Raw genomic sequence first — 17821 nt, forward strand, 5'->3', positions numbered from 1 at the left:
GACGCTGCGGCGTCACGGGGGCGCCGGATGTTGGGGCGAGCAGAGAGGAACGCTTCCGGGCGGCCGTTGGGAGCCGTTGGAGAGCTCGCGTCGCAGGGTAGGCGGCGGGTCCGGGGCGGGCCCCTGCGGGCATAGACACCCCCCCCCCCCCCCCCTTCTCCCACCCTCCACCGCCTGTTCCGCGGGCAGCTCCCGTGGCGTCCGGCCCTTTCCCTGGAGACGGCAACCCCGGCGGTGTACGGGGGAGCCGGCGGGAGCCCGGGCGGGCCTCAGGGCGCTGGGGCGCGGCGGGGGGGTTCACTCCCCCCGGGTAACTGTGGAGTCCCTGAGGACGGAGCCGGGCCGTGGGACTGTTCCGCGCCCGCTGTGTGCGAGGGAGGACGGTGCCCGCCGTCTACCGCCCTTCCCCTTTCTGCTGCCTGTTTGTGGGGCCCCCGGAGAGAGGCAGATGAGATTCCTGAGCGACGGGTACACCACGTTACTTCATGGGATCGTTGCCGTCCAAGTCACCGGGAGGGCTGTCAGGAGTGAAATCATCAGTCAGTAGTAGAGTAAGAGTTTTTAGGTAGTAGTAACTAGATTCGCTTCCGGGAGATGTTCCACTTTCTAAGGATATTTCCCCCCCTATTTAAGTATAAATGTGCATACCTAAGAAAGTGTTTCTCTCTTTTTAGCCGATGGTAGATATGAATAGGAAGCATGTTGGCTGATTTTTAGGAGCATTTTCAGATGGACAAAGAGTTTGTAGATAGACTCATCAGTAAAGCGTGTCTATCTTTTTTTGTAAGGATCACTATATTGAAGAATGTCTGGAAGTTTCTACTTTGTGATAGTTGGTCATCATGATAATCCCATATTTGAAATGGAATTTCTGCCTCCCGGAAAAGTAGAGTCCAAGGTGTGTTTTTTCCCCTGTGATACTCCTATGATGTAATTATGGTGCATTTTCTTTAGTAATTTTACAGTGTCTTAGAAGCATGACCAGCATGTTGTTAAAAATGTTACTAGTATCCACTGTTTTCTTTTTTTTTTTTTTTTTTACAGAAACTTTGTCATAGGGAGTAGAACTCTGGAGTTCTTGAGTCTCTTACGAATTCTTTGCCAGATCATACTAGTTCTTCATAAAACATGGTTTCCTTAAATGTTTGATGCTGTATGGTGAAGAATATGTTGCTCTTAGTGTGTAGCGCTTTTATAATAACTGTTCATTATCTAATGCTATTTACTGTTACTTTCTATTTTAAGGCATCTGTATACAGTAATAAGGTAAAGTAAGGAACATAAATTTGAAAGCTCTAGTCAGTCCTTTATTTTTTATGCTATAAAGAAATCTTACTTCTTAATCGTATTCAATAGTCATGCTTGCTTTTAAGTGAGAAAGGTTTAAAACTTGTATTGATAAATATGGGTTTGAGAATGAGTAGTCTTACATTTCTTACAATAAGTATTGTTTCCAGTGGGAAAAGGATAAATCTATCCATTGTGATATTACATCAAAGAAAAAATAGACCAGAATAAAAGTGTGTGGATCTGTGAGCGTGTCCAAAAATGGAAGTATATGCTGTCATTGATTTGAACAGCATGACGTCATCTGTATTTTGAACTACTGTCCCACAAAAAATCATAAATAAGACTGGTTGGACTAGAGTCGGTGAGTGTGAGGATGTGTCAGATAGTGGAAAAATTCATTTTCTGCGTTCTGCTAATGGAATTAACTTGGCTTGAGTAAGCTTCTTGTCTGACTGAGGTTGAAATACTAACTTTTCTCCTAAGAGAGAATCTAAACTTGATGTGCACTGAAGGAGAGCTGGTAGACATTGATATGTTTTGGCAACTATCGCTTCTGTTTCTGAGACATGCCATTTAAGAGTGAATGCAGTGCAGATGCACAGCTGCCTGAAGTAAATGGTTCGCATAACATACATGGTAAATCAGCACAAGCTTTTGCCCCTTAAACTTCACTACTTAGTCTCTTCCTCAGTATGGTTTAACGGAACTTGCAAAGGTGTTAATGCCCTGAGCCAAACTTGATTTGGGGGAAAATAGTGCACCGAGAGGTGTGAGAGTGGCGTTAATAGCATCCCTGTATTTTGAGAAACAGTGCAAGACTCTATTAGACTGAAAACATAAATAAGCTTACAGTATGGTTTAGTCCCATGTTTCTTCTTGGCAGATGTCCTCCGGTGTTCTAGTTAGTATATAAAGTAAATGGTTCCTTCCCCACACAACTCTTGTAGCGTTAGGGTCAAGCACTGTGATCACTCTACGAAGGCCATTTGTGTTTATTATAGGAATAGGTGCGATTTACATCTGCAAGCATATATTTAATACCAATTGCAGGATGTTTTTCTGCACTAGGCTTAGGAAGAAGAAACCCCCCAAACAATAAAACCATCCTATGTTTCTAAGCAAATAACCTGAAAAAACAGAATCTTTAGGTGATAATGTTATCGGTATGTCTGTCCTCTGTATCTCTCTGTTTTCCCCATCTGTCCCTCAACTTCTACACATTGTAACCTATTGTTCAATTCTGCCAAATTTGACAGAGACGTTATGGTCCAAAAAATGCTAAATTGCTGTAAATGTCACAAAAACAGGTGACTGGAAAGCAGAGAAAAAGACTTTTATCAGGGCCTCTGTTGTGGAACAAGTTTGCAGTGGGAGATTACCCATTGATAGGCAAAAGAATTCACACTTGAATTAATTCCTGAGCTGTAAATATAGGCTTTATTGGTTTTGCTGCTCTCAAGACTGTTTTTGTGATGACCTTTTTATTATGACCTTTTTTCTCCCTTGAAAGCAAGTATCGTGACAATATATACTAGTTTCATTTAATTAAAGGGTGGCACATACGTGGCAGAAAATAAGGGTATATATAACTGTACGTAACTTGAGCACTAGTTGTTCAGCAGCTTGAGCAAATTATTGTTTGTATTTCACTCCTTTCACTGAATTACTAATCCTTTGTCTTCTGGAAATGTATTAGGATGATCATCGCCATCTCAACCAGTTCATTGCCCATGCTGCTCTTGACCTAGTAGATGAGAACATGTGGCTTTCTAACAACATGTATCTGAAGACTGTGGACAAGTTTAACGAATGGTTTGTTTCTGCTTTTGTCACAGCTGGACATATCCTTCCCAATTCTCTTTCCTTATATTTATATAGGAAAAGCCTTTTGCCAGAAAGGGTTAAGTCAGATGAAATGAGTTTGGAACAGATTTCTCTGGCTATTTACCACTCTTATTGTTAGAGAGAGTCACCAGCTTCAGAATGAAGTAAGTTGGGAGGCAGAGCAGTCATGGGACCAATTGGAAAGATGGATTTTTCCTTTTGGAGGAGCTGGAATAGCCTAATGAAATGTGGAGCTCAAATGGAATAGAGGAAAGAGGAATGAGAGGGGAATAGTATGAGAGGGTCTGAGCGAGCTTATGTGATTCTCTGTTCCCATCCCTTTGATCGTGCTAGAGAGGAGAAGCAGGGATCAACATGCTTGGTGTCAATCACACCCATCTTGAAAATGTGGTGTCGAGGCTTGATCTTAGGTGCAGATAGTCCTAGAAGTGTTTGTTGTGAAACATTTGTTATACATAGGAAGTAACACTGAATGTCATTTTAACTTCAGGGGTATATGGCAAAGGTGCCAAGAGCATCGTCCACATTCAGAATTGTCTAGCTTTAAAAAGAATAACCTTGAATAGAGAGGTGATTACTTCTATTTTCAGATAGGGGAATTTTAAAATATAAAGGTAATGCTTTCTAAATTTCACTGCTCCAGTTACTTCTTTTAATGCTTCCTCCTATAGTAACTGCTATTTCATGTACAGCTAAACATTTTAAGTATGTGCAGAATTAGGTGTAAATGCTTATCTCAGGATATGTTAAATGTCTCTTCTTTGTAAAAGTTAAATTTTCCTTAATTGCTTTACATATGAGATTTATAATGCTTCATGACATAAGGCAAGAAGACGGAATTAAGAACTTCTTTAATGATGTATATGACTTGTACATAAAGGTAAGAACGCACTTCTTACGGCCTCACTGCAGTACTTTTAAGTGTGTTCTGGCATGCCCGTATTAGCATGTTCTCTTGTGGGGGCATATGTAGGTGGGGAAGCACCCATGCAGGCCACATTAGCCAGAGTTGATAACATGTGACATGAAGGCTGCATTTTCCAGTAAACAGAATAAGTTTTTCTAAATTGTTATAAACTGGGCTCTTTCAGAATTTATTCTTCATTTCAGTCCAGTGATTTTTGGGCAGTATTGTGTCATTAATGGTAGCGTAATGGTTAAAGCAAAGGACTGTTCTACAGAAGCCTGGTCGAGGTGCTTCGCTCTCAGAACCCGTAGCCCGTGTTCTCACAGCCTGGCGGTACTTCCACTAGATGGGGCAGTCGCAAGCACTGACTGGGAGATGGCCATCTCGGCCTCCTACAGGGACTCAAATGATGCTAATTTCCAGAACAGAAATTTCCACCAGTGTCACGATGGATTTGTTCTGAGGAGCTGGTACTAAGGGATGGCTGTGCACATATATGGGGAGAATGCAAGGGCCTGGAAAGCAAGTGACTGTTCAGGAGCTCCGTGCTCTTAAGTGGCGCCAATAGGCTGAAAGCTAATAGTAGTTGTCATCTGAAGTAACATTTTCCAGTGCTGGCCATTGCGCTTATTGATGAGTTTTTCTTCTTTCCTCAGTTTGCAATGAATCCATTCTATGAACTCAATTCTCCTATTCGATCCAGTGCCTTTGAAAGGAAAGTACAGTTCCTTGGGAAGAAACACCTTTTAAGCTGAATAAATAACTTTCCTGAGTGAGTGCTTTTTCCATACTTCCGTGATTATTTGAACTGTAGTTCTTCTGGTTAGTTCTCAGCATGTTTGATATTCACCTTTCTGAAGATTGACAAATTGGATGCTGAAGGTTTGGGTTTTTTTTCCCCGATATGGATAAGAACAGCCAAGCTTCTCTGGTTAAAATGTGTATCTTAAGAAGTTTCCTTTTATGTGTTATGAAAACTAAGTTTAAAAATGTCAGGGGCTGAATAGGTACAAACTGAGACATGTGGGTGTCAATGCGTATGCAAAATGTAAGCCTTTTATACAGGGTGGGAGGAAATTGGATCTAAACACAGACGACCTCTCCAGTCATGTGATTTAATATGAGCAAAAGGGAATTCTTGACTGTTTGGCCTAAGTGGCTAATTTTGTTATAAACCTTTCTGCTTGAAGTCCTTTGCTAGAGAACTTACTCTGCAGACTAACCAGACTAACTTTACTCTTCATGGTATTAAATCAGGTCTATATTAATATTGTAATGTGCAATGTATGTATTATAAAGTGCTAAATGAAAAGAGGATATGTCAGCAAAGGTTTGTCTTCAGTATTTCAGGAAGTTTTGAGAAAAAAACTTTGTTTTAAGGCTTAAAATTGCAAATTTAAGACGTTTAGTGCAATACATGTTTAGCTGCAGTGTTGCATCAATGAAATGAATTAATAAAGTAGACCAGAACAGCTATGTCTGCCCTGACTTTAATTCTAATTAACACATGGAAAAAAACTAAACTAAATTTACATGCTTAAACCCACTTCTTTCCATTATCTCTGCAAGTGCTGAAATTTTCTTTTTGAAAATATATTTAGTCGAGGATCTTTGAACCATGAAACCTCAACTATTTGTTGAGGTTTCAGAAAGGCATTATTTGGCTGGTCTGGCTACTATTCCGTTGTAAAATGTGGTTAGGGACCCTTTTGCAAAACTTACCATCATTCCAAAACAGTCATTTTTAAATGGGTCATTTGGCATATACGTACCTAGTATTTTGGTTGGTTTCACAATGTTTTAAGTAGTCTGTTTCCTTTTGCAGCAAATCTGTATAAGCTATTTTCTCAGACATTTTTATTAAATGTCTGAGAAGTCATTTCCCAAAGGAAATTCCCAATGGGAAGTAATTCCCATTCCCATGCTGTTCTAGGAAGTACATTTTGCATAGTCTGTATAATTAAAGGGACCACACATATATGTGCTTTAAATGTATAGTCAGTCATTATTTCTTTGTAATTTACACTTACTGCTAAACTGTCACTGTAAAATATTCCATGAGAAAAAGAACAGGATATAAAGGTTGCAATATTTACCTTAAATAAAACGTGGAACGATGCAGTATGGATGCCTGTTGAGTATACTTGAAATGATTTAGAAGAAAACTAGATGATCGCGGTAAGGCTACCTTTATTGGCAGGGTGGCACGTGAAGATGGGAATACTTGTCTTTGCAGTATTATTTCATTAAAACTGCCTTGTACAGCATTTTGATAATGTCATGCAATCTTATGTAAACCAACTGAGGTTGTTGGTTTTGGTTTTTCGCTTTATACATGAAAGCAACAGAAACACACCTGAGGTAAAGTATTCTCATTTGTATGATAAGGAGCCATTAAGTTGGAGCTGTTCTGCTTTCTGCCTCCTCCCCAGTAGTGGTGGTTGGAAAAATACTAACAGTTAAGATTCACTGAGGAAATACTTATGTTAAATAATCATATACGTGGCAGTAAGAAAAGTTTTGGCAAAGATAAAAGATTAGTGCTGAGTTTCCACCACATTTAGAAACTGCTTTTTTGATAATTGTCTTTTCTGCCAGCACACACTAGGAAGCTATGTAAAATAGAAGCATTTTATCTCTTGCCTGATCTCGGAAAGCAGTTAGCTAAATGGTGCCTGTTCTCATGCCCCCCATGCATCTTTCCCCTTTTCTTCTGAATATAGGAATTGTAAATGGGAAATGCAGTCATCTCATAGGTCCATCTAGGCTTTATGAAAACAGATTGTTACTGGCCACAGGAAAGGGAGAATTACATGCTAACTCATTACATTAATCATTATAGAGTTTGCGGTGAGGAACATTGTCTCATGACAGAATTCTGAAGGACCTAATACTTGAGGTACATGAATACTTGAAATAAATCAGTGAATTGAAACATAAGCCACAATTACCTCCGTATTGAATGACAGATACTAAGCTTTCAAGAAGTACAGAAATGCGTATTTGTTATTAAGTATTATGATGATAGGTACCAAAAAAAAAATCTTCATCTACATCTGCTTTTCATAGGACTTTTGCTTCTTTCAAGTACTTGATAGTCTCCCTCTCAGGCCAAATCCTGACCTCAACGTAATTCCTATACTGTCTTATTTGCTATAGCATGTAACCCCCCCTTTATCTTCACTAGCCACTTTTGTGATTAGTGTACAGTTGTGGTACAGCAGCTCCCAGGGCACGAGTAATACACTTCTACTGTATTATGTTTTATTTAACCTACTTCTCAGATGGAGGCTTGGTAACCACGATGTTACATGGAAAGGGGACAGATGGGAAAACACAGCTGGACTCTTAGGCACAAGAAAGACCACAATGGTTCTCATCCTTAATTGTTTCCTTTTAGCAATCTTATTTGAATCACATCTACAGTACTCCAGTCACAGTAACTTCATCTCCTGTTTTGTTTCAACCTTACCTTTGCTAAAAGGAACATTAAAGGAAGCTTTAAGTAGCAAGGTAGTAGTGTTTTACAACAATTTCATGTCACTAGCTTAGTAGCCCCCAACGCAAGCAATCTTAGTTTTTAAAGCTTTTTGCTCTCTCAGCTTAAGAGGAATTTAGCGAAGATTTTCTTCACAGATCTTTTCATCCATTGCCTAGAAATTAAACGTAACAGAAGTAGCAGCTCAACCTATATTTAGCTGTTAGGTGACTGCAGCTTAAAACACAGTTCTATTGCTGAATATGCAGGACTGTAAGAATGAATCAGAATATACAAGAGGTGAAAAGATGTCAGTTTTAAGCAGGAGCAGCAGATCTATGGAGTAAAGTTGTCCTGGACAGGTTCAAGCAAGAATACAGTACATTCAGAAAAACGTATTAAGAGCAACAAGAAGGATTTGTTTTGCAAGCTTTACTTCCAAATAATTACACCTGGTACAGAGTGAGCAGATATGTTCAGAGAAAACTCTTGCTGTTACTGTACTCTCCAGAAAGGCTTTTCTATTGGAACAAAAGAGTTGCTGTACAGAAAGCAGAGTCTGTGTAGTTTAGCAAGTAACATGGCCTGTCCTATAGGCCTCAGACTTCCTTTTGAAGTCCACAATGTGTGTATGTGCATGCCTGTTAGCAGTCAGATTACACATTGAAGCAATAGTGCACTATCAAGTTTGCTATTACAAGGACAGTGGGTACTCTGAGAGCCAACATTCAACAACTTCTCATACAAGTATTCTACCATTTAACTGCAACGGAGAGCCTCAAATACTCCTTCTGTGGTTTCATCTGCATTACTGAAGAAAGACTGTTCATTAAATATAGAATTTGCTTCTGTTCATCATCGTGTAATGAGTACAGTAATATAAAAGACATTGTCTTAAATTTGTAAGTCCTTATGCTAAAATAGCAAATTAAATAAGGATCAAATTCAGCTCAAACACTAGCTGTAGGTATTTACTTGTATTAGGGCTGAAAGCTGTCACAATCTACTGCAAGTCAAGAGCTTCCTGAGTTCTCCACGTATTGCCAATCCTTAGTTTCACAGTGCAGAGATTACTGGTAAACACATTCGTAGCTCAGGTTAACAGGAACAAGAAGTTTGGAACTTTAAGGCTGTATGCTAAAAGTTCTCCTACAAGTTTGTCATAATGTGGATCCCTTCAAGTGCTATTAAAGCTGACTGGATAAAGCACATCTTTTTCATAACTAAAAATGGTTATACTTCAGTTACTCAGATTTTTTTACCTGATTGATCAGAAATATGCTAGAATGGGACTTAAGGCAAAGACATGTATTAACTTAAAAAATCATCAGTATCTTGCATTAAACTGCTGGAAAAGCTAGTACAGTATTAGAATAGTAAGTTAAAGGAAAATGGACATTAAATATGTAGGAGATTTACTTCCTACTTAAAAACCTACACAAATTATAGCAACATCAGGCAATTAGAGAAGACCTGAAGGTAACTTATATTAACCTATAATAAACACATCAGAGATGAAGTACCACTCACAACAAAAGGAATGTAGTGAGACTGAAGTTTAATATCTAACATTGTTAAGAAACTGACTTCTAGTGAAACAAAAATGGAATGCTGATTTCATAAAAATATACACATATAAAAGTATCTTTGTGTCTGAATTCCAGAACAGTTTCTCCAAAGTAGTGCTTCTAGAACTTTCAAGTTTTAATTATATTCAAAGTATTTATCATTTGAATAAAGTTGGCAAATTACATTCTTATATTGATGTTTTTACTTGACACCTTCCTAAACAGAAAGTGTCACTAATTCAGTAATGGGTCACTCATGAATGGAATTTTTTCTTTTGCTCCCCCAAGAAAGCAGCAGAATATTACAATTCTAATATTAGAGTGAAACCCATTTGTTATTTTATCTACTACACCTTCCCCATCCTTTTATAGAGCAAGCTAGTCAAAAGTAATTTGGCCAAAAAAAAATTTAAGTCAACAACAAGATGAACTGGGTTTTGGTTTCCGATGAAGGTTTACTGTATCTGTTTGAATAAAGTGATCTGATCTATCTTCAGAGGCTAGAACTCTTCTAACCGCTTCTTCAAAGGCTGCTGCAACATTAGTGGCATCTTTTGCACTGGTTTCAAAATAGGGATGGTTGCCATTATTCCTGCACCAGTCTTGGGCTTCTTCTGTAGACACTTGCCTTTCATCGATATCAACTTTGTTACCCAGTATCACAAACGGAAAACTTTCAGGCTCCTTGACATCGGCATAATAAATGAATTCTTTCTTCCAGTTGCTTAAGTTTTGGAAGCTCTGAGAGTCATCCACGCTGAAGGTTAGCAGGCAACAGTCAGAACCTCTGTAGAAAGGAGTCCGCAAGCTCCTGAAACGTTCCTGACCTGCTGTGTCCCATATCTGCATTGTAACAAAATGTCCATCAACTTCCAACTCTTTATTTAAGAATTCCACACCTATTGTATGAAACAGCTGTGCATCGAACTTGTTGGTGACGTATCTGTTCATAAGGGAACTCTTCCCAACTCCACCGTCTCCTAGCAGTATTACTTTAAGGAGTGATGATTTTGCTGCCATTGTTACGGGAATAGATCCTCCTGGTTTCCTAGACCTGTAAAGATTAAGAAAATCATTAAAAAGGAAAGGGTTGCAAGCAGAAAATTTTACACATGTAAATATCTAGAAAGTGTTAAAGTCCACCAACATCAAGTTTCATGTACAAAAGCAGGAGGACTATGCTAAACAGGTAAAGCATAGATACTTGTAGTAAGAATACCCACTCAAGAATATCACGCGTTTAAGAGGCGTCTCTGCCACAGACTGCAGTCTGTACAGCAGTCTAAGCAGTACACTGCATGAATTACTGGTCTGTCACTTAAAACCCCCAAACCCTCCAATGTTTGTGCAGAAGAGGCATTGCATCACATTCAACGAGGGCAACAATTCACTTATGTTGACTGAAAAAGATCCATGGAAGAAAGCGGAATGAGATGATTTTATAGAGCACATGCCTTGAACTAGTCACTTCAGTGCTGTATTTCATTAGCAAAGTTATTTTTTAACATGCAAAAGCAAAGAGGAAACTTTAGGAATAAAGCAGGACACTATCTGTTATACTGGAAAAACTGCTGCACTTCACCCAAAATTGCAACCAGACAAGGAATTTTAAATCAACTCACAGGGAACACGGTTACCGACAGAACAAATGCAAATGCTGTAATTTTATGTCAAAATTCAGGTGACTAGGTATTGGTACACAAACATTCAGTATTTTACGGTTTACTCCTTGAAGAACAGCCGTGATGAATGGAATACTATTACAACTACTAAAAAAGCAAACTCACTGTTGCTACTTCAAATGGCACTCAAGATACCAAATACCGAGGCCAAGCCTACACTGACAGTTCAGTTAGTAGGTGTCAACTTCCCATGGTAAAACTGTCAAAAAGCCTGGAAGTGCTAGTGAAGGGCCTGGCTGCCAGCACAGGGATGGTGAATTAGTGGCACCAATGAAGCTTTTTTACTGTCGGATTTTAAAGGATTATTATTTTTTTAAAGCAGCTAGCTCATTAGTGTTTTGTGCCAGCCCAAGGTTGGCCCTCATTACAGTAGTGTCATGTAATACTGTAAGAAAGTGTTTTAACTGCTTGGGGGTAAAGTTTCATTTTAAAGAGCCCAAACTTAAGTTTCTGTATGAGGGAAAACTGCTGTTCCTATGTACCTACCCATTACTAAAAGAGCTCAAAGAAATTCATCCAAGTTAGGCTTCTCTGAAAATAGCATCTATTTAAAATGGAAATGGGTCATAAGTTGCCTAGTCCGTCTCCTTCTCTGAAGGAAGGAATGCAGTCTTGCTAGTTGTAATTAGCATTACCGGCATATACATCACCCACAGAGTATGGTTATGGAATTAATACCTGATACAAGCTGGTGTGAGAGTCATATGACTCTGCTGCCTTAGAATCAAGGCCTACATTAGAAGCAAGAAATTTCAGGATTTTTTTTGTCTTTAACTTTCCATCTTTGAATGTTTATTTGTTTGTTAGACAGAATCTACAGCTGAAGCCTCAACACAAAGAAGTTTCAAAATATAAGGACCAGTGGCTGCTTCCATTAAAAAATTGTTCAGAGCAAGTAATTTTATTCATCCATACTGTGTAATTAAAAACAATGTTTATAAATCCTTAATATTTCTAAGGGTTTGCATCACAACAATGTTAAAACTGCTTAAGAGCTACAAGTGGATGTTCATTTACCTTTCACAGAGCTATGGGATAATTGCTATGCCTCAGGATATGAACACGTACTTTTTTAAGTATGTGGAAAGCCTTATTAGAGTCACCAGCCTAATTGCATGATTTCCACATTTGTGCTGAAATATTTAAAATGGTCCTACTATTAGTTAACGAATAAGTTATTTGAGCTACACCATTAGATAGTAACATCTTCTTAATAAATAACGCATTCATGAGAACAGAGGGTACTGAATGTTTCTCTGTTCTTCCACTTCAGTGTAGGAACAAGTTACAATTTTTTTTTTTTTGGTCCTACTGAAATCCCAAGTTCCCTAGAAGACGATGTGAATAAAAAACTGACTTATGTAGTTCCGACTAGTGCTATGCACCTGTTTCTTTAGCTTCTGCAGTTTGAAGAACTGCAGTTATTATCATGAAATTTTCCATGAAGCCACATTTTAAACAAAATACAAGTAAGGAAACTGCTAACAGTATCTAGTACTTTTGTGCATCCAGAACCTGAGAAGTTAATTTGCACAATTTCAACTACATGGACCACTACAGTAAGGTCTAGGAGACTGATGACCATAAAAATACTTTCACTGGGCGGACAATTATACATCAGCCACAAACCATTAAAAGTGCCTTTTCAACTAGAACCAAACTGTTCCTTCTACACAAAGGCTATGGAAGCAATCTTCCCAGGACTGATAAGCAAGTATCTCAACGTGACGTTGCAGGCAACATCACTCTTCAGGACATTCAGCTTCCACGGTAGCAGCTGTCATGCTTAGCTAGCAGTTAATGTTTTTGTAAAGTTTTTAATCCAAAATAAATAGGATATATGTTAAGTCGTTTAAGTACATACTTACAAGCTGGATCTGAAAGAGCAAAGAAGGATGTTTAAAGGCATTAAGAAGCATTTTTGTTTGGAAGCAGCAAAGACTTTATACAGTTACAGGTTTTTTGACTATATAAGAGACTCATCTGCAGCCCCACTGATTACGTGATTTAGAGTATCTGCAGAACCAGGATGGTCATTTTCAGCACAGGCTGCTGCATTTTTTCCGCTTATACTTCTTTAAATAAATTAAGATTTTTAAAAAGCTCAATTTTTGTAATTTTTTTCATACAGTTATGAAGCCTTAATACTCCAACAGATAAAGTAACAATAAAATCCTTAAGATGCCTGGAGAAATAATGTTATTTCTCCTATTACATACTTTGAACTTATCTGTATAATGTGCTTTTTGACAGTGTTTTTGGAAGGAACAGTCAACATCCAGTATCATATTTCTGAACATTTATTACCTTAATAGTTCAGTTTAAATCATCATTCAGCATCTGAAAACAAAACAAAACCTTAATTTCCAATGTGCATCTGATTGTTTTAACCAACATCAGGAACTACAAAACACCACAGAACTACAGATAACTATTTGTTCTAGTTATTTCTTACATTAAATTAATTGTGCAGCACAGTAAGAGTAGTCTCAACCTAGTACATAGAGGAGTCTATAAGGAGAAGATTCTTCCCTCATCTTCTTCTATTATTTCAATATTCAAAGAAACTCAGAGCAAATAAAAAGCAGCCCCACTCTGGCCCATTTTGATAACCGTCTCTGAATTGCCTCTACCAACTTATAAGGACCCAAACTCTTAAGACCACCGACTTCAATATTCCTGTTAAAAGCAGGGAACGGTTTCTACTAAGTGCCATTTCTAACATGATCATATACCATAATACAAATAGTAATTTAATTGTCACCTCCCAGAATCTCCCTTTTAAACAGTGCGCTGAATTACAAGTCTGAAACATTTCCCATTAGCAGTCCAAACATTTGCTGGCAAGACTAAAACCAACATGCTAAGCAACTTAAAAAAAAAAAATCAGTGTGCATTACAAAATCTTTGATTCCCAGCCCCTCAAAGCTTAGAGAAACACCACTGCCTTGTCCAATCTATGCAGCTAGATTTTCTTAATTCCATGACTGTCAGCTTCATAGCTGCCTTTTTGAGTGCAATTATCTCTTCTAACACTTAGCTACTGATGCAGCACTCAAAGAAAAGCAAGATTCTTGGTCTAGAAAACCATAGCAGAAACACACAAACTCAGACTAGGAATTTGTCTTGTTTTACTATAAAAATAATTTAATAGATAAAAATAATTTAATAGATTAAGGAGGACCTGCTTATACCAGAGTACTGAAGGCTGAAGAGAGCTGCTGAAATCACATTATGTCTATGGAAAAATACTGTTAACCAACATGGTAATTGCATTGTATCTATGACGTCAGCAAGCACACTTAAACTATTAAGCAAACCAAGTAAATCGGACCAATTTATAGTTTCACTTTTACCATACTGATAGCAGGCACAGCAGCACACCATAAAAAAAAAAACCCAACCACATATAGAAACTGAAATCTCACCTCTATCCAGCCCTTTTTAATTAAAGACACCAAAAACTGGAACTGTTGCAATAGCACCACTGCATTCCGTCTAGTATTCTTGAAGAAACAGATACAAGGGACACTTCAAATTTCCAGACTATCGTTTCTCCATTTGTACCTACTTTCTAACTTGGAAACAGGCAAGAAAATTTTTTTCTAACACCATTTTCAGCCAGTGGTCACTGATGAACCACCTGCTATACAAAATCAAGACTAAACCAAAACGTTTCCTTGAGGATATGTGGTACACTGTTCTTTAACTAAAGTTGTTGAAGAGCACCCATTTGACTTGGAGAAGGAAAAAAATCCAAGGTAAGGCAGACTCAAGTTTGTTCCAACTAATCACGTTTATTTACAGCCTAATCTGCTTTCAGCCAAGACTTCTTAAAAAAAGGGCCATCTTTGTTAAAGATTTAAGAAAAAAAAACACTCGAAGTTACTTGACAAGCAGAATTAGCTGTTCCATAACTAGCATAACAATAACACTGACCATGTTTTGTAACTTCCTATCCTCAAATTTACACATATACAACACATCCATTTCAGCTTTGAAGCTTATTCACAATTCTTTGCTAAGCCATCTTACTTTGTTAAACCACAGGTATCGGACATTAATAGTTTAAGGCGGCACACAAACACTTCAAGTATTGAAGTAGACACACCACTCACCTTTCAATAACATTATGTAAACTTACTCCCTCATTAGTAATTTTTTTTTTCTTAACACTAACAAAGCATTCAGCAGTATCTACCAGGCTAGCATAGAAAAAAGTTGTTTCCTGTGGTTTGTTAATTGCAGTGGCTCATCAAAAACTGACATAAATTGCTTCTCTGGGAAGTGTCTGCAAAACAGTCCCAAGAACTATCAGAGTCGCAGCAGCAGGGGCAGAATCCAGAACTATGTAAAGTAGTTTTCAACACTTACACTTACTGTTTGTGGAGTTTTTACATCTCTCAGCCCTCAATCACTACAGAGTAGTTAGACTTGTCACCTACAGCAGAACTGCAAGTTTCCAGAAATCTGAGAAGAAAGGACAGAAGCAAGTTTTCTCCCTTTTCTCTGCTTAGCCAATTCTTGTTCTTGTATGGTTTACACCTTGGCCAATTAAGTGGCACAAGAACGATTTTTTAGTGCGTAAGAGGCCACAAGCCTGCTTGACCTTGAAACATTTTGCTCTCAATTCAAAGGGAAACACAGAGATATGTAGTCAAGATGTTACACACTTTGTATTTTTGAATGCATTACAAGCTCAAACATTAATCGGCCTCCAAACTGACCTTCCCCTCCACAGGATACCGACGTAAGAGCTATGGATCAGGAACACCCCTTTACCGACGGCCACTCATCAGCTGCCTAGTTCTCTGGAAGCCTGGAAGCCCTTCAATCATATGGCTCGACCTACTGAGATGCTAATCACCTTGCAAGTGTTCCTTCCTTTATCTCCGATTTCACCATTGCACTGTGAAGGTAGTTTGTGTTTTCTGTTGGATAGATCTTTAATAATTTGATGACAGGTTATCTAAAAATTGCCTCTAATTGTAAGCAGCCTAGACACGCTTTATCTAACACCAGAGTATCACTAGATAATATTCATAATAATTTGTAATATGAACACAACCCAAACTGAACTGACATACAGCTGTTGCCACTCATTTTAAGACCAAAAAGTTATATTTTGGGATTTCTTTACAAGGTTATTTTTAACTCCTACGTAGTTAAGTGCTCTACTTCAAACAGTTGCCTGGCATGACTCAGGACTATGAAAGAAGCAGCAGCAGCCGCCAAGGGAAGGAATCCTTAAGTTCGCATAACCCCTGGATCATGAAATCATCCCAGTACCTACTGCCAGAATCACTTCATTTATTCTAACTTACATCTAGCCACAAACTCAATCCGCAAAACCTGTCAGGAGAAATACCTACATTTATACCTGTGCTAGTTTAATCTTGCAGAGACCTGGCCTTTACTTTCCATCTTGTGCCCCCACATTCAAGTAGAATGAGCAGACTTACTTATTCTGATTTAATCAGAGTTGACATTTCTCAGCAGCTCACAGTTGAGCATCTTCCAACTTAAATATTCTATTACTTTCAGCCGACTGCAAAACACCCTTAGGTGCTGCTGCTCTTGGTCCAACATTTCTAACAATTCATGAGTTAACTGACTTTCTCCTTGCAACCTACTTCTCTGTTACTGCTTCCACGCTTTCAATAACTTATCAAGCAACTATTTCTGCTCGTATGTGCTCATCTTTCTCCTTCACATTAGCTGCCCTTTTTCTCCAAGGAATCTTAGCAACAGCAGCCTCTATTGGTCAGGCTACATTGTGCATTCATATTCTTCCCAATGTAACTATGTGACCAAGCCCATCCCTAAGGGATTAAGTGGGTTACACTGTACCAGGCCAACATACTGTCTGCTCTACAGAGAATGAACACAAAAACAAAACACCAAGGAGAATGAACGATATAAAAAAAACCTTAAGGAATTCTTACAAGCCTTTTTGCTGGGAAGTTTTTATTCATCGTAAAACATTTATGTAAAATTCCAGTCCTAAGGAGCTGAAAGATCTGTTTCTCATGATTTATTACTAAACTGACACAAAATAAAATACAGCTTGAAATCCAAATACCTCATTTGACCCTCTGCAATTTTTTTCACCTATTTTCAACTTAAGGAAACTGATGGTTTGAGCACTCAAAAGCAAAACAAGGACTGCTAAAGCCTTTTTTTTTTTTAACTACACACTCCCCATTTTTAACTTAACGGAAAAGGCTTTACTGAAATTAAGGCACCAAACAGAGCTCCATACAACCTGAAAGAAGACAGAGAAAAATAACAGTTCATTATAAATTCCATGTTGATACTGAAACACAGATGTAGTTGTACCATCCTTTGGTTAGGTTTCTCTAGAAATAAAATTGCCAGGAAAAAAAAGGTTTGGATTTATTTTGGGTATATCTGAGAACTAGCTCTCCCTCCACAGCCTACCATTACAGCTCGTTACCTTACAAGTTACTAAAAAGCCACAAAAATATCCCCCAAAATACCCAACCACACATAATCACCCTTGCTCTAAAAAAAAGCAAGTACTGACAATTTCAGTGTTGTACAACACTTTAAAGACAAATAAAAAGCACATGCTCATTTAGCAGAGCTGTAAATTATTGTGGACAAGAAGAAAAGAAGGAAAACAACATGTAGGGTGGCAGACTGCATGACAGAGATCTGCAGACAAGCAAGTGTTTGAATTCCAAAACAAAATTTAGCCAAGGAGTTCCCTACTTGCCTACCCCACCCAAGTTAATAAAATTAAGTGCTCTCCATGTATCCAGTTATATGTAACCTTGCTAGAAAAGCCACTAATATAGGTTTTTAAAACTAGTTTTCTTGCACTATTCTGTTATTCGTTCAATTATTTTGCAGAAGTTACATTTAACATGGAATACTTACACTGAAACTGCTCATTAACCACTCAGACGTAAGTCATTCAACAATCTTAACCTAATGTTTTTGGTTCTCCAGCCATCACCGCATCTAAGTTTGCATAGCCATCTGCCACGATTAGAAAAGCAACTGGCCGTTGCAGAGAAGAGCTAAA

At 38.2% G+C, this 17821-nt stretch overlaps 2 protein-coding genes across 7 annotated transcripts in view; one reads left to right on the forward strand and one right to left on the reverse strand.

Moving 5' to 3' along the window:
* Positions 1-31: 31 nt before the first annotated feature.
* TRAPPC2 (trafficking protein particle complex subunit 2) lies at positions 32-15887 on the forward strand. Of its 4 annotated transcripts, none has more exons than XM_076357485.1 (6): positions 32-97; positions 789-898; positions 2987-3129; positions 3928-4015; positions 4699-4814; positions 15512-15887. In XM_076357485.1, exons 2-5 carry the CDS (start codon positions 806-808, stop codon positions 4795-4797), a joined length of 423 nt encoding a protein of 140 aa, XP_076213600.1. In that variant the 5' UTR covers positions 32-97; positions 789-805; the 3' UTR covers positions 4798-4814; positions 15512-15887. The 4 variants fall into 4 exon arrangements, with proteins under 4 accessions (XP_076213600.1, XP_076213617.1, XP_076213607.1 ...); XM_076357502.1 differs by lacking the exon at positions 15512-15887 and adding an exon at positions 11578-12044; XM_076357492.1 differs by lacking the exon at positions 15512-15887 and adding an exon at positions 11582-12044.
* Positions 7285-17821, reverse strand: part of RAB9A (RAB9A, member RAS oncogene family) — a 34714-nt gene continuing 24177 nt past the window's right edge. For 2 of the 3 annotated variants that reach the window (XM_076357458.1, XM_076357441.1), the window contains exon 2: positions 7285-10142. In XM_076357458.1, coding sequence (XP_076213573.1) covers positions 9503-10108 — 606 coding nt within the window. In that variant the 5' untranslated portion in view covers positions 10109-10142 and the 3' untranslated portion in view covers positions 7285-9502. Of the gene's footprint in view, positions 10143-13077; positions 13111-17821 lie in introns of all 3 variants that reach the window. The other variant, XM_076357450.1, reaches the window with a different exon arrangement.

This window comes from Aptenodytes patagonicus, chromosome 1 (assembly GCF_965638725.1).
Source record: "Aptenodytes patagonicus chromosome 1, bAptPat1.pri.cur, whole genome shotgun sequence".
NCBI classification, from domain to species: domain Eukaryota; kingdom Metazoa; phylum Chordata; class Aves; order Sphenisciformes; family Spheniscidae; genus Aptenodytes; species Aptenodytes patagonicus.